Below are 22,879 nucleotides of genomic sequence, written 5' to 3' on the forward strand. Positions count from 1 at the left end.
GATTGTAGTGTTAATGGTTTTCTATTCAATTTAGCATAATTCCTTTTGAGACATTTTAATTACTGTAGTGATAAATGATTTACATTTTACGAAATAGCACGTTTCAGTCGTTCCAGTTACAGTTATGCGAAGTCTGCATCCCGTGTAGCAAGTTTGAGAGAATCGTAAAACGCTTCCCCTAATGTGCTTTGGCAGAACTAGCTTGCTTGTCGAATGAAGTGCTGAAAAGAGGCCAGAAATGTGAAATTCAATCAGTCCATCCAGAACTTATTAAATTGACCTATTTACGATACAAAGTTTGGGGCTCTGCTCATTTCGCACACACAAGGACTTTTTTGATTGCGTGAAGCTGTAACTCATGGAGTGCTACTTTATGCATGGTTCTTTGAGAGCCAAGAATACAACTCGCGCCTACTCGTCTCTTTCTTGATCCGAACGAGTATGCTCCTAACAGAGCGTGCTGCAAGTAAAGAGTTATGTGCCGCACCACACACCTGTCTATCCAAATCCAATCCAAATCCAATTCAAATCCAATCCAAATCCAATCCAAATCCAATCCAAATCCAATCAAAATCCAATCCAAATCTAATTCAAATCCAATTCAAATCCAATCCAAATCCAATCCAAATCCAATCCAAATCCAATCCAAATCCAATCCAAATCCAATCCAAATCCAATCCAAATCCAATCCAAACCCAATCCAAACCAATCCAAACCAACCAAACCAATCCAAACCAATCGAAATTCAATCCAAACCAATCCAAACCAATCCAAATCAAACCAAACCAATCCAAATCCAACGCAAACCAATCCAAACCAATTCAAGTCCAATCCAAACCAATCGAAATTCAATCCAAACCAATCCAAACCAATCCACATCAAATCCAAACCAATCCAAACCAATCCAAACCAATGCAAACCAATCCAAACCAATCCAACCAAACCAATCCAAACCAACCAAACCAATCCAAACCAATCGAAACCAATCCAAACCAAACCGAATCCAATCCGAACCAATCCCAAACCAATCCAAACCAATCAACATCCAATCCAAACCAACCAAACCCCATCCAAACCAATCCAAATCCAATCCAAACCACCCACCAAACCAAATTCAACGCAATCCAACACAACCAATCCAAACCAATCCAAACCAATCCAAACCAACCAAACCAATCCAAACCAACCAAACCAACCAAACCAATCCAAACCAATCCAAACCAATCCAAACCAATCCAAACCAATCCAAACCAATCCAAACCAATCCAAACCAACCAAACCAATCCAAACCAACCAAACCAACCAAACCAATCCAAACCAATCCAAACCAACCAAACCAATCCAAACCAATCCAAACCAATCCAAACCAATCCAAACCAACCAAACCAATCCAAACCAATCCAAACCAACCAAACCAAACCAATCCAAACCAATCCAAACCAACCAAACCAATCCAAACCAACCAAACCAATCCAAACCAATCCAAACCAATCCAAACCAACCAAACCAATCCAAACCAATCCAAACCAATCCAAACCAACCAAACCAATCCAAACCAATCCAAACCAATCCAAACCAATCCAAACCAATCCAAACCAATCCAAACCAATCCAAACCAATCCAAACCAATCCAAACCAACCAAACCAATCCAAACCAACCAAACCAACCAAACCAATCCAAACCAACCAAACCAATCCAAACCAACCAAACCAATCCAAACCAACCAAACCAATCCAATCCAAACCAACCAAACCAATCCAAACCAATCCAAACCAACCAAACCAATCCAAACCAATCCAAACCAATCCAAACCAACCAAACCAATCCAAACCAATCCAAACCAATCCAAACCAATCCAAACCAATCCAAACCAACCAAACCAATCCAAACCAATCCAAACCAATCCAAACCAACCAAACCAATCCAAACCAATCCAAACCAATCCAAACCAATCCAAACCAATCCAAACCAATCCAAACCAACCAAACCAATCCAAACCAATCCAAACCAATCCAAACCAATCCAAACCAATCCAAACCAACCAAACCAATCCAAACCAATCCAAACCAATCCAAACCAACCAAACCAATCCAAACCAATCCAAACCAATCCAAACCAACCAAACCAATCCAAACCAACCAAACCAACCAAACCAATCCAAACCAACCAAACCAAACCAATCTAAACCAAACCAATCCAACGACAATCCAACCAATCCAAGCCAATCCAAACCAGTCCAAACCAATCCAAATCAAACCAAACCAATCCAAACCAATCCAACCAATCCAAACCAATCCAAACCCAATCCAAATCCAATCCAAACCAAACCGAATCCAATCCAAACCCAATCCAAACCAATCCAAACCAAACCGAACCAACCAAACCAATCCAAACCAAACCGAACCAATCCAAACCCATCCAAACCCATCCAAACCAATCCAAACCAATCCAAACCAATCCAAACCAATCCAAACCAATCCAAACCAACCAAACCAATCCAAACCAATCCAAACCAACCAAACCAATCCAAACCAATCCAAACCAACCAAACCAACCAAACCAACCAAACCAATCCAAACCAATCCAAACCAATCCAAACCAATCCAAACCAATCCAAACCAATCCAAACCAATCCAAACCAATCCAAACCAACCAAACCAATCCAAACCAATCCAAACCAACCAAACCAACCAAACCAACCAAACCAATCCAAACCAATCCAAACCAATCCAAACCAATCCAAACCAACCAAACCAATCCAAACCAATCCAAACCAATCCAAACCAATCCAAACCCAATCCAAACCAATCCAAACCAACCAAACCCAATCCAAACCAATCCAAACCAAACCGAACCAATCCAAACCAATCCAAACCAATCCAAACACAATCCAAACCAACCAAACCAATCCAAACCAATCCAAATCCAATCCAAACCAACCAAACCAATCCAAACCAAACCAACCAATCCAAACCAATCCAAACCAATCCAAATCCAATCCAAACCAACCAAACCAATCCAAACCAATCCAAACCAATCCAAACCAATCCAAACCAATCCAAACCAATCCAAACCAATCCAATCCAAACCAACCAAACCAATCCAAACCAACCAAACCAATCCAAACCAATCCAAACCAATCCAAACCAACCAACCAATCCAAACCAATCCAAACCAATCCAAACCAACCAAACCAAACCAAACCAATCCAAACCAACCAAACCAATCCAAACCAACCCAAACCAATCCAAACCAATCCAAACCAACCAAACCAATCCAAACCAACCAAACCAACCAAACCAATCCAAACCAACCAAACCAATCCAAACCAACCAAACCAATCCAAACCAACCAAACCAATCCAAACCAATCCAAACCAATCCAAACCAATCCAAACCAATCCAAACCAATCCAAACCAATCCAAACCAATCCAAACCAATCCAAACCAATCCAAACCAACCAAACCAAACCAAATCAACCCAACCCAAACCAACCCAAACCAATCCAAACCAATCCAAACCAATCCAGATCCAATCCAAACCAATCCAAACCAATCCAAACCAATCCAAACCAATCCAAACCAATCCAAACCAATCCAAACCAATCCAAACCAACCAAACCAATCCAAACCAATCCAAACCAATCCAAACCAATCCAAACCAATCCAAACCAACCAAACCAATCCAAACCAATCCAAACCAATCCAAACCAACCAAACCAATCCAAACCAAACCAACCAAACCAATCCAAACCAAACCAATCCAAACCAATCCAAACCAATCCAAACCAATCCAAACCAACCAAACCAATCCAAACCAATCCAAACCAATCCAAACCAATCCAAACCAATCCAAACCAATCCAAACCAATCCAACCAATCCAAACCAATCCAAACCAATCCAAACCAATCCAAACCAACCAAACCAATCCAAACCAATCCAAACCAATCCAAACCAATCCAAACCAATCCAAACCAACCAAACCAATCCAAACCAATCCAAACCAACCAAACCAATCCAAACCAATCCAAACCAATCCAAACCAATCCAAACCAATCCAAACCAATCCAAACCAATCCAAACCAATCCAAACCAATCCAAACCAATCCCAAACCAATCCAAACCAACCAAACCAATCCAAACCAATCCAAACCAATCCAAACCAATCCAAACCAACCAAACCAATCCAAACCAACCAAACCAATCCCAAACCAACCAAACCAATCCAAACCAATCCAAACCAACCAAACCAATCCAAACCAATCCAAACCAATCCAAACCAACCAAACCAATCCAAACCAACCAAACCAATCCAAACCAATCCAAACCAACCAAACCAATCCAAACCAATCCAACCAATCCAAACCAACCAAACCAATCCAAACCAACCAAACCAACCAACCAACCAACCAATCCAACCAACCAAACCAATCCAAACCAATCCAAACCAATCCAAACCAATCCAAACCAATCCAAACCAATCCAAACCAATCCAAACCAATCCAAACCAATCCAAACCAATCCAAACCAATCCAAACCAATCCAAACCAATCCAAACCAAACCAACCAATCCAAACCAATCCAAACCAATCCAAACCAATCCAAACCAATCCAAACCAATCCAAACCAATCCAAACCAATCCAAACCAATCCAAACCAATCCAAACCAATCCAAACCAATCCAAACCAATCCAAACCAATCCAAACCAATCCAAACAAACCAAACCAACCAAACCAAACCAATCCAAACCAAACCAAACCAGATCCAAACCAATCCAAACCAACCAAACCAACCAAACCAATCCAAACCAAACCAATCCAAACCAATCCAAACCAATCCAAACCAATCCAAACCAATCCAAACCAACCAAACCAATCCAGATCCAATCCAAACCAATCCAAACCAATCCAAACCAATCCAAACCAACCAAACCAACCAAACCAATCCAAACCAATCCAAACCAATCCAAACCAATCCAAACCAATCCAAACCAATCCAAACCAACCAAACCAATCCAAACCAACCAAACCAATCCAAACCAATCCAAACCAATCCAAACCAAACCAATCCAAACCAATCCAAACCAATCCAAACCAATCCAAACAAACCAAACCAATCCAAACCAAACCAAATCCAATCCAAATCCAATCCAAACCAATCCAAACCAATCCAAATCCCATCCAAATCCCATCCAACACAATCCAAACCAATCCAACCACCCAAACCAATCCAACCAATCCAAACCAATCCAACCAATCCAAACACAAACCAATCCAAACCAAACCAATCCAGATCCAAACCAATCCAAACCAAACCAACTCCAAACCAATCCAAACCAATCCAAACCAATCCAAACCAATCCAAACCAATCCAAACCAAACCCAAATCCAATCAAAACCAACCAAACCAATCCAAACCAACGCAAACCCAATCCAATCCAAATCCAATCCAAACCAATCCAAACCAATCCAAACCAACCAAACCAATCCAACCAACACAACCAATCCAAACCAAACCAATCCAAACCAAATCAAATCCAGATCCAAACCAATCCAAACCAATCAAACCAATCCAAACCAATCCAAACCAATCCAAACCAACCAAACCAATCCAAACCAATCCAAACCAATCCAAACCAACCAAACCAATCCAAACCAATCCAAACCAATCCAAACCAATCCAAACCAATCCAAACCAATCCAAACCAATCCAAACCAATCCAAACCAACCAAACCAATCCAAACCAATCCAACCAATCCAAACCAACCAAACCAACCCAAACCAATCCAAACCAATCCAAACCAATCCAAACCAACGCAAACCCAATCCAATCCAAACCAATCCAAACCAATCCAAACCAATCCAAACCAATCCAAACCAATCCAAACAAACCAAACCAATCCAACCAAACCAATCCAAACCAAACCAAACCAGATCCAAACCAATCCAAACCAATCAAACCAATCCAAACCAACCAAACCAATCCAAACCAACCAAACCAACCAAACCAATCCAAACCAATCCAAACCAATCCAAACCAACCAAACCAACCAAACCAATCCAGATCCAATCCAAACCAATCCAAACCAACCAAACCAACCAAACCAATCCAAACCAACCAAACCAATCCAAACCAATCCAAACCAACCAAACCAATCCAAACCAATCCAAACCAACCAAACCAATCCAAACCAATCCAAACCAACCAAACCAATCCAAACCAATCCAAACCAACCAAACCAATCCAAACCAATCCAAACCAATCCAAATCCAACCAAACCAACCAAACCAATCCAAAACCAATCCAAACCAATCCAAACCAATCCAAACAAACCAAACCAATCCAAACCAAACCAAACCAATCCAAACCAATCCAAACCAATCCAAACCAATCCAAATCCTACCCAAATCCCATCCAAATACAATCCAAACCAATCCAAATCCACCCAAACCAATCCAACCAATCCAACCAATCCAATCCAATCCAAATACAAACCAATCCAAACCAAACCAATCCAGATCCAAACCAATCCAAACCAAACCAATCCCAAACCAATCCAAACCAACCAAACCAACCAAACCAATCCAAACCAATCCAAACCAACCCAAACCAACCAAACCAATCCAAACCAATCCAAACCAACCAAACCAATCCAAACCAATCTAACCAACCAAACCAATCCAACCAACCAAACCAAACCAAACCAAACAAACCAATCCAAACCAAACCAACCCAAACCAATCCAAACCAACCAAACCAATCCAAACCAATCCAAACCAATCCAAACCAATCCAAACCAATCCAAACCAATCCAAACCAATCCAAACCAACCAAACCAACCAAACCAACCAAACCAACCAAACCAACCAAACCAATCCAAACCAACCAAACCAACCAAACCAATCCAAACCAACCAACCCAACCAAACCAACCAAACCAATCCAAACCAATCCAAACCAATCCAAACCAAACCAATCCAAATCTAATCCAAACCAACCAAACCAATCCAAACCAATCCAAACCAACCAAACCAACCAAACCAATCCAAACCAATCCAAACCAACAAAACCAATCCAAACCAACCAAACCAATCCAAACCAATCCAAACCAACCAAACCAATCCAAACCAATCCAATCCAAACCAATCCAAACCAATCCAAACCAATCCAAACCAATCCAAACCAATCCAAACCAATCCAAACCAATCCAAACCAATCCAAACCAATCCAAACCAATCCAAACCAATCCAAACCAATCCAAACCAATCCAATCCAAACCAACCCAAACCAATCCAAACCAATCCAAACCAATCCAAACCAATCCAAACCAATCCAAACCAATCCAAACCAAACCAATCCAATCCAAACCAATCCAAACCAACCCAAACCAACCAAACCAATCCAAACCAACCAAACCAACCAAACAAACCAAACCAACCAAACCAAACCAACCAAACCAAACCAAACCAGATCCAAACCAATCCAAACCAATCCAAACCCAACCAAACCAATCCAACCAATCCAAACCAATCCAAACCAACCAAACCAACCAAACCAATCCAAACCAATCCAAACCCCATCCAAACCAATCCAAACCAACCAAACCAACCAAACCAATCCAAACCAACCAACCAAACCAATCCAAACCAACCAAACCAATCCAAACCAATCCAAACCAATCCAAACCAATCCAAACCAATCCAAACCAATCCAACCAATCCAAATCCAATCCAAACCAATCCAAACCAATCCAACCAACCAAACCAATCCAAATCCAATCCAACCAATCCAAACCAATCCAACCAATCCAAACCAATCCAACCAATCCAAATCCAATCCAAATCCAATCCAAATCCAATCCAAATCCAATCCAAATCCAATCCAAATCCAATCCAAATCCAATTGTTGGATTATATCCAACGGGGGGAATATTTCCGTAATTATGATTCTCCGACGCGGAAATGACAAACACTTGATCCGTTGTTTGAGGGAGAATATAATTTTCCTATCGGGAATATATAATAATAATTCATAATGATTCATAATTCTAAAACAAATTTATAACTATATGTACATAATTTACAATGCTCCGCGAGATGGGTTTGGTGAACCCCTGAAGCCATGTACGCATATTGCTTCTATTAGTTTTTAATAGTGAAATCGAACATTTAATCTACTCACGTTTAGTTCCAGTTTGTATTGTGTTCGTATCAGTAGAGCAAAAAATAGTGGCAGTCCGTATTCTGGTAATAGTTTAAGAGAGACGTGACGAGATTTAGGTTACCTAGTATATAAGGATAGTTTTTTCACCAAATATTATAGTTTTATGTAAATATTCTCACCAATCCAGCATGTAGATAGTAGGCACTAATTTAATATTCCAGTTCACTAGACTTAAGTTTAATTTTAGATAATTTTACACTATTTTTAAGGCTTTTTTTAGGATATAATTAGTACTGCGTTTTCGTTCGTCAGCTATATCAAAGATTTTCCTTTTGTTTGTTCTGTTTTGTCCACTTCACCCGGTGACAGGCCGAAGGCCTGTCACTCCCTGTCATCCGTTCCGTCATGGCCGCGTCTTTGCTTGCAGGATTGCAAGCAATATAGGACCCACAGTCACAGGTGTGCGCGCTGGCCTAATGGGGTAGGCCAACAGTACCCCAGGGTACGCCGACTTCCGGTTGGCTTACTGCTCCACGCGCTGAACGTCTAGCTTCACAACGGGGCGCTCGTATACTCCGACGGATGTCTGCACTGTCGCTGACTGCGTTTGCCCGTCTCGGCTAGAGGTCGTAGCGATGACTCTACCTTTCGGCCAACAGTTACGCGGTAACTTCGGGTCAACAATCACTACAATGTCTCCGGTCTCGATGGGTTTGACAGACTGGAACCACTTGGACCGGCGGGTAATCTCCGGAAGATAGTCTGTTAGCCAGCGTTTCCAGTAGCAGTTCGCCAGAATTTGCGAAGTACACATGTTCTGCCTGAGGGCGATGCCGGTGTCGTCGATGCTGATTAAAGGTTTCGAACCATTGGATGAGCCAACCAGAAAATGATTTGGAGTTAGCGCTGGACCAGAGTCGTCATCTACTGGAACGTGTGTTAAGGGCCGAGAGTTGACGACGCTCTCGATCTCAATCAGTAGATTTCGTAACACTTCATCCGAGAGGGTTTTGGTGGTGCAAACAGCCATCAGATTACCTTTGACGGTTCGTATAAGCCGCTCCCAACTACCGCCCATGTGTGGTGCCAACGGTGGGTTAAATACCCACTCGGTCTCTGTGGTCGTGAACTCCCTCATCATGGCATCATGATTGATAATTGTCAATAGCTTCTTCAACTCTGCATTGGCGCCGACGAAGTTGGTGCCACGGTCGCTGTAGATCTTCCGGGGTTGACCACGACGAGCGATGAAGTTACGGATAGCCATTATACAAGAATCGGTGCTAAGGGAATTGACAAGCTCGATATGTACTGCACGAACGGTCAAGCACGTTGCCAACATTCCCCAGCGCTTCTCACGCCTTCTTCCTACAGCAACTTCAATGGGCCCAAAGTAGTCGATGCCCACGTGAGTAAACGGTAGACAAAACGCTGCTAGGCGACCGGGTGGTAGGTTAGCCATAATCGGAGTGTTTGGTACTGAATGATCATTCTTGCACCGTTGACAATCACGGCGAACTTGACTGTAGCATGAACGTAAGCGAGAGATTTGATACTTTTGGCGTATTTCGTTTATCACTGTCTCGTGATTTTGGTGATGGTATCGGTTGTGGTAGTGGTGAATTATTAGTGTGGTAATGTGGTGATATCTTGGAAGGATGATGGGATTCTTAGCGTCGTCGGTGGCATATTGGCACGCTGCGATACGGGTCTTCATACGCATTATGCCAAGGTCATCGATCCACGGAAGAAGCTTGTACAGCGGACTGGATTTGGGAAGAAGCTTCGTAGTTTTTTCCGGATGTTGAGCTGCGTTTCGTAGAGTACGTAGTTCTTCCGGGAAGCCTTCCTGCTGCGCTATACGGATTAGATGCGCTTCGACTGTACGGAGTTCGGCTGCGTTCAGAGGTCCTACTTCGATAGGCTTCTGTTCCGTCTTCAGGCGACAATTCTTTATGAACCGTTGCACCAGCGCCAAAACGCGTTGCAGTCTCTTCCAGCTTGAAAAGTTTTGTACACGAATGACTGGTTCTGGAGGAGTGTAGTGAACTTGCAGATTTTGCAGCAGTTCGGTGTCTGTTGGTTTGCTGCGGGTAGAAGATTGCGGCCAAGCTTCCTCATTTTCTTTGAGAAAGCTAGGACCTCGGAACCATCTGTTTCCTGCGGACAGGTCGGAACTTTCTTTCCATTTGGTACCGTCGTCGGCTACGTTCAGCTTGCTAGGTACATATCGCCATTCGTGAGCTTCGGTGGATTCGAGAATCTCGGTGACGCGGAATCCAACGAACTGACTGTAGCGTCGGGGATCGGAGTTGATCCAGCATAAGACATCTCGGGAGTCTGACCAGTAGAACTTCTTCACATTGCGGATCGACAGTGTATCACACACGGTTTTAGAGAGTCGTGTTCCAATTATCGCCGCTTGTAATTCCAGTCGAGGGATCGATGTCAACTTTAGCGGAGATACTCTAGTTTTTGCTGCGACTATTGAACAATTGATCTCTTCGTTCTTTCTGAACCGTAGCACACGGTGGCCATTCCATTCTTGCCAGCATCTACGAACGAATGGAGCTGCACTTCGTCGACTTGGTTGATGGAGTAGTCAGGCCAGAAGCATCTAGGTATTCGGAGTTCTTCAACCTGCGGCAAGGCGCTCAGCCAAATCTTCCACTTATCGTACTCCTCGTCCCCTGATTTCTTCGTCCCAGGTGACACTAGATCGCCAGATGTCCTGTAGCAAGAACTTCAAATCGGCAAGGAAGTGAGCGATGAGCCCGAGCGGGTCAAATATGGTCATGAGGACACGCAGTACTTCCCGCTTCGTGGGATGACGATCGCCCTTGAGTAGTTCGGCCCCGTAGCGATTCCATCCGATTTGTAGGTGAAAGCATCAGCTGCCGTATTCCACCACATGCCTAAGACCTTCTCGGTGGCCAATTCCGTTGTCAGGTCCAGACTCTTCTCCTCATCCACGTTCTCTTCTTGCAGCGCCTCTACGACATTCCTTGAATTGCTGATCCAGTTGCGGATTTCGAAGCCCCCTTGTGCGTGTACATGGCGAACGTCTTTGGCTACCTGAATAGCTTCTTCCTCCGTGGCTACGCTAAGCAGCATGTCATCGACATAATGCGAGTCAGTGATCGCTTCACACGCCGCTGGATATTTACTCTTGAACCGCTCCGCGTTGATATTCTTTGCGAATTGTGCACTGCTAGGAGAGCAGCACGCCCTGAACGTCATCACGGTCATGGCATAAACCTCAAGCTCTCTATTCTTGCCCGTCCAGTAGAAGCACTGGTATTGCTGGTCCTCTTGGCGGATTTTCACCTGGTGGAACATCTCGCGAATATCTCCAGTCACCGCCACCGGATGTAGTCGGAATCGTAGCAGAATATTCAGCAGCGAACGTAGCAAATCGGGCCCTTTCAAGAGAACTGAATTCAGGGAAATTCCATGCTATTCGGACTTTCCCGGGCTTATTCGGGTTGGTCACTGGGAAGACAGGCAGGAACCAATGGTTGGTGGGTTGTTGCTGAATTTCTTCTTCGGACAGTTTCCGAATGTAACCTTTTTCGGTGTAATCGGCTATCTTCTGATGCAATACTTCCGCGAGCTGAGGATCATTCTCCATGCGTTTCTCCAGGCATCGGTGACGGCGCAGGGCCATTGTTCGGCTATCGGGCAGACGGACGTTGTCATAGCGCCACAGTAAACCGGTCTCGTAGCGGTCACCTGAGAAGTGTGTGAGATTTTTCAGCAGTGTCTCTGCTCGCCCATCTTCAGCTGATAAAAGTGGCTTTGTCGGACTTATGACTCCCAAGCTGTCAATCGAAAAGTAGTCTTTCATCGCTTGATGCAGTTCATCGTCGGACTGTCCGTTCAGCGAACAGACATGGAAACTGTAGTGGAACATGCTCGGCGCGTTTCCGGATCTCAGATTGCCACAAACGGTCCAGCCAAGGCGTGTTTTGGTGGCAATTGGTTCTCCGAATTTTCCCTCTCGACTCTTGAGAGTTAAACCGAGTTGCGCATGCTTCGTTCCTATCAGGATGCGAGGACGTGCATCGTGGTACGAGGAGATAGGCAATCCTTCCAAGTAACGGTACTTTTTCTTCAGTTCAGCGAAATCTAAGGTTTGCCGCGGCAGCAGCAACTCCCTGACGGTTTGCACCTCCTCTAGAGTAAACTTCTCTGCTCCTTCATATCGTCCAGCGACTTGTAGGCGAACGATACACGAGTTCTTCCCGCATCGCTCAGTGCTTCCCGTCCAGCGAAGGCATATTGGACTAGGGGTACCACTTAGTTGAAGGGTTGAAGCTCATCGGCGAGATCTTGATCTAACAGTGTTGCCCCCGATCTTCGTCTAGGAACGCGAAGGTATGGATCGTCTTTTCTGGTCCGGATAGGACCACTGGAAGGTAGCGGAATAAAACAGTGCTTGAACCCGTTTGGTGCGTGTTGCAACCCAGATCAGCCCCGCTCGTTGATGGTTGCGGAGGATTCGGATTTCCAGCCGTCGGGCCAGTAGGTTGCTGTTGAGGCTTCTGCTCGTTATGCAGCGACTCGTGGTGTCTGAGAGTGCATCCATTTTTGCCACACGGTTTAGCTTTGCATAGTCCTTTATGTTGGCGAAGACAGGTTCGGCAAAGTCCGAACTCTCGGATGACTGCCCATTTGGAATCCCTCGAAAATTCGATGAAACGCTTGCATTTGTCCACGGATTTGCAAATTCCTTTGCAAACTGGACAAACTTCTTTCGCCGGTTTAGCTGTGGACGATGGTGTCCATTTAGAAGTCGACTCGATACTCGTGTCAGAATTCGCGGGTGTTTCGGCGTGTGCGTTGAGGTACGCTTCCCCTTTTCCTTTCCGACGACCGTCGTTCTGCGTCGGCTTTGTATGCAGCGATTCTACCGGAAACGTTACTGAACTTGCTGCTTCGGCCAGCGAATAGACCCACTCGCTAAAGGTCACCAGGTTGACCACTGCCTGCGTCTTCCGGTGTTGTGCCCAGTTCAGCTTGATCGATGGTGGTAGCTTAGCAACCAACTGGTGCAGGAGTGTAACGTTGTACATGTATTCCTCCAGTCCACACGAATCGACCGTTGCACAGAAATTCTGGACGTTTACGGCGAAGTTTATCAACGTTTCAAGCCGATCTTCCCGGACCGGCGGTAGAGCGGTGATCTTCCCGATAAGCGTGTGAACGATGATCTCCGGTTGACCGTACAGCATTTTCAGGGTGTTGATTATGCCTTCGACATTGCCCGGATACATCAGTCGGCACTTCACTGCTTCGTAGGCTTTTCCCTTTAGGCTCCTCTGCAATCGAACAAGGTTTTCCTCCTCCGTGAATCCACACATAGCGGTCGTACTATTTAGCATGGATAAGAAGATCGGCCATTCCTCCGGGTTGCCGAAAAATGTTGGCAAGTCCTTGGAAACCGCTTGTCTTGCAGCGATTTGGGAGCGTGAAAGCTGAAATGGGTCGTCGTCGCCGTCGTCTGGTTGGTGTGTGCCAATTGGAGAGCTTTGGCCTAATGTTCCGGGATTTTGAGCTAGAATCGTTGAATTCGCCAGGATTCGTGGTTTTTGGTTCATCGCCGACTGGATTCTTGTGGATTGTGCTTGAGTATTCGGATTGAAGTACTTCGACATTCTGATGGCTTCTGTCTGCTGTCGATGTTCCTCCCGCTGTGTTGGTAGCTGATCTTGTCGACCCCGTTCTAGCTGTGCTGGATTCTCTTCGACCTGTCGTTGTCGATTGAAATTCTGCCGTGCTTGTACTTGGTCTTGTCGATCACGCTCTAACAGTGCTGGCTCATCGTAATTCTGCGCCACCGTCGAATGACATCCCTTCTCGATCCACTTTTCCACCTGACTCCGTGGATAACCACTGCTGCCGGAATGACGACTGGATCCTCCTCCACTGGCTAGCTCCTCCAGGATTTGATATTTCCTGTCCAGGAACGCCTTGTGCTTCTCCGCTTCTTGTTGTTCAGCGGCTCGACGTCGCTCTGCTTGTTTCTCCTCGAAAGCCCGCTCTTCTTCTAGCCGTTGCAACTGCAACTTGGCACGATTTCGCGCGGACCTTTGCGTGGACGAGCTGGATACCACCGACGTTGCCTTTTCCAATTCGATTGTAGGTAATCCGTCCACCGACGGAACAAACAGCTTTTTTCCAGTTGTTTTCGCCTTCTGCAATGACGGATCCGCCGAATCACTGGGGTGAAGTCTGGCTGTAGACGTGCTTGGTAGTTCTCCAGACCCGCTCGCTGGAAGCACTGGCTCTTGTGTAGAGGCATTCTTCGGTGCTGAATGATGTTTGGGCAAGTGCTCCTTGCTGGCATCCTTTGACGATGGATCCTTGTCTGATGTTGACGTTGATCGCTGGTTCCACGTTGCGGTCTTGCAATTGGCACAGCTCCAGCTATTATCTCCAACCTCATCCGTAACTCCAACGCAATCGTAGTGATACCATCCGTTGCACTTGTCACACTGTACCATCTCTTCCGTATCCGGTCCTCTACAACTCTTGCAGGAGTATCCATCGACGGTTTTGTCCGATTCGTCCACCACCACCACCACATCATCACCTTCCTTTTCACAGGTCACTTCACTAACTACTTGATCATCTTTCGGCTTCTTCCGATCACTTCTACCACTCGGCTTACTACTTTTTCCGTCGGACTTTGCACCACGACTTGACATGCTCGCGAACGTTTAGTTTCGTGTGATAAACGAAAATTATATTATGTTGGATTATATCCAACGGGGGGAATATTTCCGTAATTATGATTCTCCGACGCGGAAATGACAAACACTTGATCCGTTGTTTGAGGGAGAACATAATTTTCCTATCGGGAATATATAATAATAATTCATAATGATTCATAATTCTAAAACAATTTTCGTTTATCACACGGAACTAAACGAAAATTATATTATGTTGGATTATATCCAACGGGGGGAATATTTCCGTAATTATGATTCTCCGACGCGGAAATGACAAACACTTGATCCGTTGTTTGAGGGAGAATATAATTTTCCTATCGGGAATATATAATAATAATTCATAATGATTCATAATTCTAAAACAAATTTATAACTATATGTACATAATTTACAATGCTCCGCGAGATGGGTTTGGTGAACCCCTGAAGCCATGTACGCATATTGCTTCTATTAGTTTTTAATAGTGAAATCGAACATTTAATCTACTCACGTTTAGTTCCCGTTTGTATTGTGTTCGTATCAGTAGAGCAAAAAATAGTGGCAGTCCGTATTCTGGTAATAGTTTAAGAGAGACGTGACGAGATTTAGGTTACCTAGTATATAAGGATAGTTTTTTCACCAAATATTATAGTTTTATGTAAATATTCTCACCAATCCAGCATGTAGATAGTAGGCACTAATTTAATATTCCAGTTCACTAGACTTAAGTTTAATTTTAGATAATTTTACACTATTTTTAAGGCTTTTTTAGGATATAATTAGTACTGCGTTTTCGTTCGTCAGCTATATCAAAGATTTTCCCTTTTGTTTGTTCTGTTTTGTCCACTCACCCGGTGACAGGCCGAAGGCCTGTCACTCCCTGTCATCCGTTCCGTCATGGCCGCGTCTTGCTTGCAGGATTGCAAGCAATATAGGACCCACAGTCATAGGTGTGCGCGCTGGCCTAATGGGGTAGGCCAACACCAATCCAAATCCAATCCAAATCCAATCCAAATCCAATCCAAATCCAGTTCAAATCCAATCCAAATCCAATTCAAATCCAATCCAAATCCAATCCAAATCCAATCCAAATCCAATCCAAATCCAATCCAAATCCAATCCAAATCCAATCCAAATCCAAACCAATCCAAAACCAAACCAATACAAACCAAATCCAATCCAATCCAAATTCAATCCAAACCAATCCAAATCCAATCCAAATCCAATCCAAATCCAATCCAAATCCAATCCAAATCCAATCCAAATCCAATCCAAATCCAATCCAAATCCAAATCCAATCTAAATCCAAATCCAATCCAAGCCAATCCAAATCTAGTCCAAATCCAATCCAAATCAAATCCAAATCATATCCAAATCCAAATGCAATAAGTTGAACATCATAAATATGCGCAAAATTTAACGTTTTAATAGAATAAATGATAGTAGTTTTTTTTTTCAATAATAATTTTACTATAATTAATAACTTTCAATTCTAATCTTATACACAATTGACCTTTCCCGTCAAAAATCGTATCTCGTTTAATTGTCTCTCTCGATTCCTTGGCTTATCTACCACCTTTCCCAAAGAACCTGTGGGAAACAAAATGGCCAGATCGAAATACGATAACAGCAGCTCTCCGAGGGGGCGTGTGCATGCCACGGAGATCCGACAAGAGAGGGCCAAGTCATGGCTTGCTGCTAACCGATTGACACGCTGAAGTGTTAATATATTTATGATCACACGCTCATAGTAACTTACTCAAACCCCACAAACCTTTTCTTCTCTCATGAAAAAGCGAAAAAAAAACCTACAGCATAGGACGCAATGACATTGAACATGTTGCATTTGAGAAACCGATTAGTTCCTTTGAAAACAGAACTCCAAAATGAAGTTGTTTCAAGGAAGAAGAAAAGTTTGCAACAAATCACTACTTTTTATTTAGTAGATTGAGAGTTCGACTGCTAATGTTTGATATTTATGAGGTTTTGGCTTTTCAGTCTATTTGGGGTTTTAGAACAACCGTTTAAGATCTGTCCCAACGTTTTGGCAAATTGTTGTTGCCTGCATCAGGGGAAAAATCATGAATGTAGTCTGTGGAGTTTTGGAGAGTTTGAACATCAGCTAAAAGTAACTCCATCCATTAATAGTGCAAATCAAAATTAATTCTAGAATATGAAAAGTTCAATTTATAAAGCATACTACACGAACCATCTACTAACTTTAAAAAAGACAATCTCCTTAGCAAAGACGTTAGACGTGGAACTACATTCATAATTTTTCCCCTGATGAAGGCAACAATAATTTGCCGAAACGTAGGGACAGGTCTTAAACGGTTGTTCTAAAAACCCCACAGACTGAAAAGCCAAAACCTCAAAAATATGCAACCACTACATAAATCCACATTTCAATCTTAATTTATTTCAACCAAAATCAATGGTTCCAGGACTCACCTTGGGATATTCTAGATCGTTAACCTTTTTCTCGGCAGTCTCCCAGTCGCGCTTTGTGATTTTCAAACCACAATCCATTTTCCAGCGGTCTTCCACAATCCATTTTCCAGCGGATCTTCCAGGTGCGTGTGCACGCCACGGAGGTCTGACAAGAAGAGGCCGAGTCACGGCTTGCTGCTCACCGATTGACGCGCTGAGGTGTTAATGGTGTTAATATACAGGCACACGCTCTTGGTAACTTACTCAAACTCCACAGAACCCATATTTTTTTAAGCCTCTATCTATTTTAAAACCGGCCTTAAATTGACGAATGGATAGACAATCGTGTCAATATTATAATGCCATTAAATATGTTTTTTTCATGCTCTTGAAATATGATAAAATATGACTTACCGCGAAATGCGAATTAGAGATATTGAAAGATTAATTCAACGCATTTTTTATTGATTTTCTCATAATTGTTTTTATAAGTCTCATGAAGATTGATCAATCAATAACTTAATTATTTCTATATTTTAACGACATGGCATTTTCTACCGTTTCCCATCAATCAAATGTTCGGTTACCAAATTTTTTTATCATTCCATGTCACATTAAATACGTTTAAATCGATATTTTAACACTTTCTAGTGTTATTGACACCCAACATTTTCTATGCTTTCCATTTTTCATTTATCGATTCTGTAGACAGTCATGCCCCTAACCACGATCAAATGACGTGAGTAACAATCATCCGCTATTGTACAATACTCTGTCGGGTTTTTCTGCCTTGCTTATGTTGCAAATTCGTTCAACAATTCAGCATCTCTTAACTCTATTGTATGGACTTCTCTAATGCATATGATGGTTTCCATTGAACCTGTATGTACGAAAGCGTTTCCAAACTGTTCAATTCATTTCGATTTTTTTATTGTATCTTTCTTAAAGCAGCTTTTAGTCCAGGTGCAAGTTTGCCACCGTTTTACCGTAGTATATTAGAACATATTTCGAATACTTTTCCATTAATTTTTCTAACTTTTAACTCTTGATGTAAGTAACAAAATCATAAAAGAAAATGTTTATTTCCAACAGTAACCTCTAGATGTGTGAATGTTGTATTTGCGCGTTCGTTGTTTTACGATTCTGAGATGCAAGAAACCCAAAAGAACACGAAATGATCTGACCTAGCCGTTGCTACCCATGTAACCGTTCGTTGATTTCGTAGATAATTTATAATTAGCGGGTAATTTACTTTCCGATAAATTGGCAGGGGCAAGCGGTGGAAAGAAATCCTCCGGATTATGTGGACTTAAGAGGTTCCATCGAATCCGACTCAGTAAGTACAACGCCGTCGTCAACCCCCCAGATGGAAACGAGGGAGACGGTGAAGACGACCACACCCGACGAAAGCTATGGGAGTGCTGCTGACAGATGCTCTGCATCTGTGCAGCTCCCGAGCATCGGGATGCCCTCTGCAAGAGGTATCGATCATTTCGGGGCGAGTTCCGGTGCTGCGCCGATCCTCACGTTGCCTCCTCCGCCGTCTACCGCCCCACCACCACCCCTATACGGACTCAGTCCAAGGCTGGAGATGCGTTTGGCGCTGAATCACGACATTCTCGGCGACGAAGACCTAATCAGCTACACCCCGGCACCGGACCTGACTTCGATTCTCGGGCAAGACCTCTCCACATACCACCGGATGAGCGGGAAGGATATCATTATGAATCGAATCATCACGCGGGTGAACAGCTACAACAGTATTCCGGTGGCTTTGGCCAAGCACAACATGATGAATTCTACAACCAGCAACAACAATCAACCGGCAAGGCCCAGCTCGAGCAATTCCGACTCTCCGGGCACCAGCACAAACCATCCCCTGAAAAACGGAACGAGCTCATCATATCAGCAAAACAATTCAAAGATGGATACTCCTACGCCCAGCCGACGAAAAGCACAAGATCCAGCTACCTGGAACAGTTTTGGGTCTGTGGATCGCGGTAGGATCATTTGAAATCTTATTCTGGTTTGACCTGTACAATGTTTCCACTTGCAGAAGAAAAGACTCTATCGGACCTGGAGCGTTTAGCGAGGCGCGAGAAAGTCTACTGCATGACTCAACTGAATCAAAACGGCTCCCACCTGAAACATACAGCTAGTTTCAACAAATCCAGAACTTCCAAATTGTACGTAGACTTGATCTCTCCTATGATGTTGGAAAACAGTTTTATTATCATTCTTTTCATAGATTCAACTTTCTATCGCGACGAAACTCGGAGAACACATTGCATGGGCTTCAGGGGTCGTCGCGAGAATACAGCGGTGACGATGTTCCTACTTCCCACTCGGACTCCAGCCGGATGAACTCACCTAGGAAAGAAAACGTAAGTATTCTTTTTATTGGGACAACAACTTACCAAATAAAGCGATGAGCAGTGATCATTTGAGTAGAAAATTCGTATTTGAATTGATGGTGCCTAATTACGTCCAACGTTGTTCGGCATTTTAAATCTCCCTCCTCTTTCCTTCTATCATAAACTGACACAAATCATTGACCCCGAGTAGCACATAGATTTAGTTGCAGTAACTTCAATGTGACTGCATTGACTAACTTGCAACATGTGTGCTGAATGGAGCCACACCCTTCCCCCAGCGCACATTCATGTGTCATTTATTTTTTGGTTTTCCTTTTTCGAACACTATTTATTTTTACAATTACATTGAGACAGCGCCGTAGCGTAGACTCCCAGTGCCCTTGCCGAAAACTTAATTGGGCGGGATGTTCGTAACTAAGGACATAGCAAATTTTTTCCCATGTATTTTTACATATGCGAAGTTTTCGGGATTCGGCCACGGAAATTAAAAATCCCGGCCCCATTTAAAATACACAGGGGCCAAAATCCGGCGGAAAATTTTCCTTAAGCCTCTATAACCTGCATGCATATATCCCAATGGGTTAGAAGTAAGGATTATTAAAAAGCCAGAGAATTTCTAGAAATATTTCTTATAATCCTGACACATGCTCTGACACCCCATGTGAGACTTACTTAGGTTCTCACTTCTGACATGCCATGCGAGTCTGACTTGGGTGCTCACCTCTAACATGCCACGCGAGTCTGACTTGGATGCTCACTCTACTCATCTCTGCCATGCCTCGAGGTGTCGATAGCGATAGGTACCAACAGTTCTACGCTACGACCCTCCTACCTCGGCATATGCAGTCCATACTAACACCTATGCGGTTACTCTTCTGCCATGCCTCGTGGTGGCGACTGCGGTTGCGACACTCTTACCTCGACATGTGCAAACCTCTCATTCACTTTCCCGCACTCAGCCTGTTTTCGCTCTAACTAATCAATCACAAGTTAGTCATGCTTGTCGACTGCTGCTCGGCGCGCCAGATTCTCTGCAAGCTGCAGGCAATCTGAGTGGTTGCAGTCGAAACTGCGTTCCACTTCTCCACCGCTTGGCACATCCTCTGGATGAGGGTATCCGGGGTTGTGTCCCGACCGCAAACGTCTAGCATAGCTCTCTTTCGACGTCGAAACGAGGACATACGAACAGTATGTGCTCTGCAGTTTCGTCAAAACCTGGTCAGTCAGGGCAGACGGGGCTCTCCGTGTGCCCTAACCTGTGGAGGTACTGCCGGAAGCAGCCATGGCCTGACAGGAATTGCGTCAGATAGAAGTTAGCTTCCCCATGGGGTCTCTCTACCCAGCTCGATATGTTAGGTATCAGCCGGTGGGTCCACCTACCTTTAGAAGAGTTATCCCACTCGCGCTGCCATCTGGCAACCGAAGTCACCCTGATGCGTTCGCGGGCTCCTCTGGTGCCACGTAGCTCGAAACACTCCTCGTCTTCCCGGATGACCAGCCCGACTGGCATCATGCTTGCAATCACGCAAGCTGCATCGTGCGGTAGGCAGATATCACTCTGAGACACATTAAGCGGTACGTGCTCTCCAGCTTCCGCAGGTAACTGGTTACTCCCAGAGCTCTCGCCCAGGACGGGCCGCCGTACCTAAGAATAGATACGGCAACGCCTGCCAGTAGCCTACGTCTACTGACACACACCTTGGAACTGTTGGACATCATCCTCGATAATGCCGCAACAGCAGTCGAAGCCCTCTTGCACGCGTAGTCTACATGGCTGGCGAAGATCAGCTTGTCGTCTATTACGACCCCGAGGAGCTTCAAACTCCGCTTTGATGCGATCGCGACTTCACCGACGTGAATCACTGCATGTTGAACCGACTTACGGTTGTTGACGATAACCACCTCCGTCTTATGTTGAGCCAGCTGCAGGCCTATAGCGCTCATCCAATCCTCCGTCGTGCTGATCGCGTGTGCTGCGGTCAGTTCTACCTCGGAAATTGACTCCCCGTAGACCTCCAAGGTTACGTCATCATCTGCGAAACCGACGATCTTAACACCAGGAGGGAACTTTAGCTTCAGAACCCCGTCATACATAAGGTTCCATAGTACCGGGTCCAGTATTGAACCTTGCGGATGCGAACAATCAAGTGTCACTTACGCACAGTATCGAATACCTCGCCTTTTCTGTTGGATCGCAATCTCGGCGGTCTTTACCACCGAGTTAATAGCTTTCAACGTGGACTTACCCTTGCGAAATCCGAACTGGTTGTTAGACAGGCCGTTCGTACCCTCTGAGTACAGGGTCAGCCTGTTGAGGATGATCCTCTCTAGCAACTTGACCGTCGTGTCTATAAAGCAGATTGGTCTATGCGCCGATGGGTCGCCCGGCGGCTTCCCGGCCTTCGGCAACAACACCAGTTTCCGTTTTTTCCATCTTTCGGGGAATCTTCACTCATCTAGGCATCTTTGCATAGCTAGCCTGAACATGTTCGGGTTCGCTATGATTGCTGCCTTGAGAGCGCTGTTCGGAACTCCATCAGGCCCTGAAGCTTTGTTCGTTACCAGGGATTTGGCCACCGCGAGTAACTCTTCGTTCGTCACCGGAGCCACCATTTCGGCCGCACCCATATTGTCTTGTGGTGCAGGAGGCCAGGGACTTGTGGCTCGAGACGGGAATAGTACCTCGATAATCCTCGCCAACCTATCCGGGGACCGTTCAGAGGGTGAAGAGCTCCTTTGGTCTTGGCCATCACTATCATGTAAGCGTGCCCCACGGATTCGCGTTGGCTCCTTCGCATAGGTTGTCGAAACACGCTCTCTTACTATTCGTAATGGCCTTGTTAAAGGCCATTTTTGCAGCTCGAAACACTTCACGGCGGTCTCCTCTTTCATCCTCGGTGCGGGCACGTTGCATCCTTCGTCTAGCCTTGAGGCAGGTTGATCGAAGGGCCGCAATCTCGGGACTCCACCAGTATACCGGGCGTCTGCCATTTTTCGGCAGGGCTTTCCTCGGCATGGTGACGATAGGACAGCTACCAACGCATCCCCGCTTAGACCTTCAGTGTTGGCTTCCAGTCTCAGGGCCGCGGTGAAAACTTCGCTGTCGAAGTGATTGGTTCTCCACTCCCGGAATGGGAAAAAAATAATCGTCATCGAATTTCAAAAAACGACATTGCTCACAAGTTTCATTACCCCA

General features: G+C 44.6%; 1 protein-coding gene and 1 long non-coding RNA gene across 2 annotated transcripts in view; one reads left to right on the forward strand and one right to left on the reverse strand.

Moving 5' to 3' along the window:
• LOC134222479 (uncharacterized) overlaps nt 1–22,879 on the forward strand; it is a 276,614-nt gene that overhangs the window by 201,108 nt on the left and 52,627 nt on the right. The window contains exons 25-27 of the mRNA XM_062701631.1: nt 18,579–19,308; nt 19,365–19,494; nt 19,557–19,692. Of these exons, the coding sequence (XP_062557615.1) occupies nt 18,579–19,308; nt 19,365–19,494; nt 19,557–19,692 (996 nt within the window). The remainder of the gene's footprint in view (nt 1–18,578; nt 19,309–19,364; nt 19,495–19,556; nt 19,693–22,879) is intronic.
• Nucleotides 18–18,008, reverse strand: LOC134224526 (uncharacterized). The gene is made up of 2 exons (XR_009982969.1): nt 17,330–18,008; nt 18–221 (listed from the first exon to the last, which is right to left on the reverse strand). It is a non-coding gene; the product is annotated as an uncharacterized LOC134224526 (long non-coding RNA).

Source organism: Armigeres subalbatus, chromosome 3, assembly GCF_024139115.2.
Source record: "Armigeres subalbatus isolate Guangzhou_Male chromosome 3, GZ_Asu_2, whole genome shotgun sequence".
Classification (NCBI taxonomy): Eukaryota; Metazoa; Arthropoda; class Insecta; order Diptera; family Culicidae; genus Armigeres; species Armigeres subalbatus.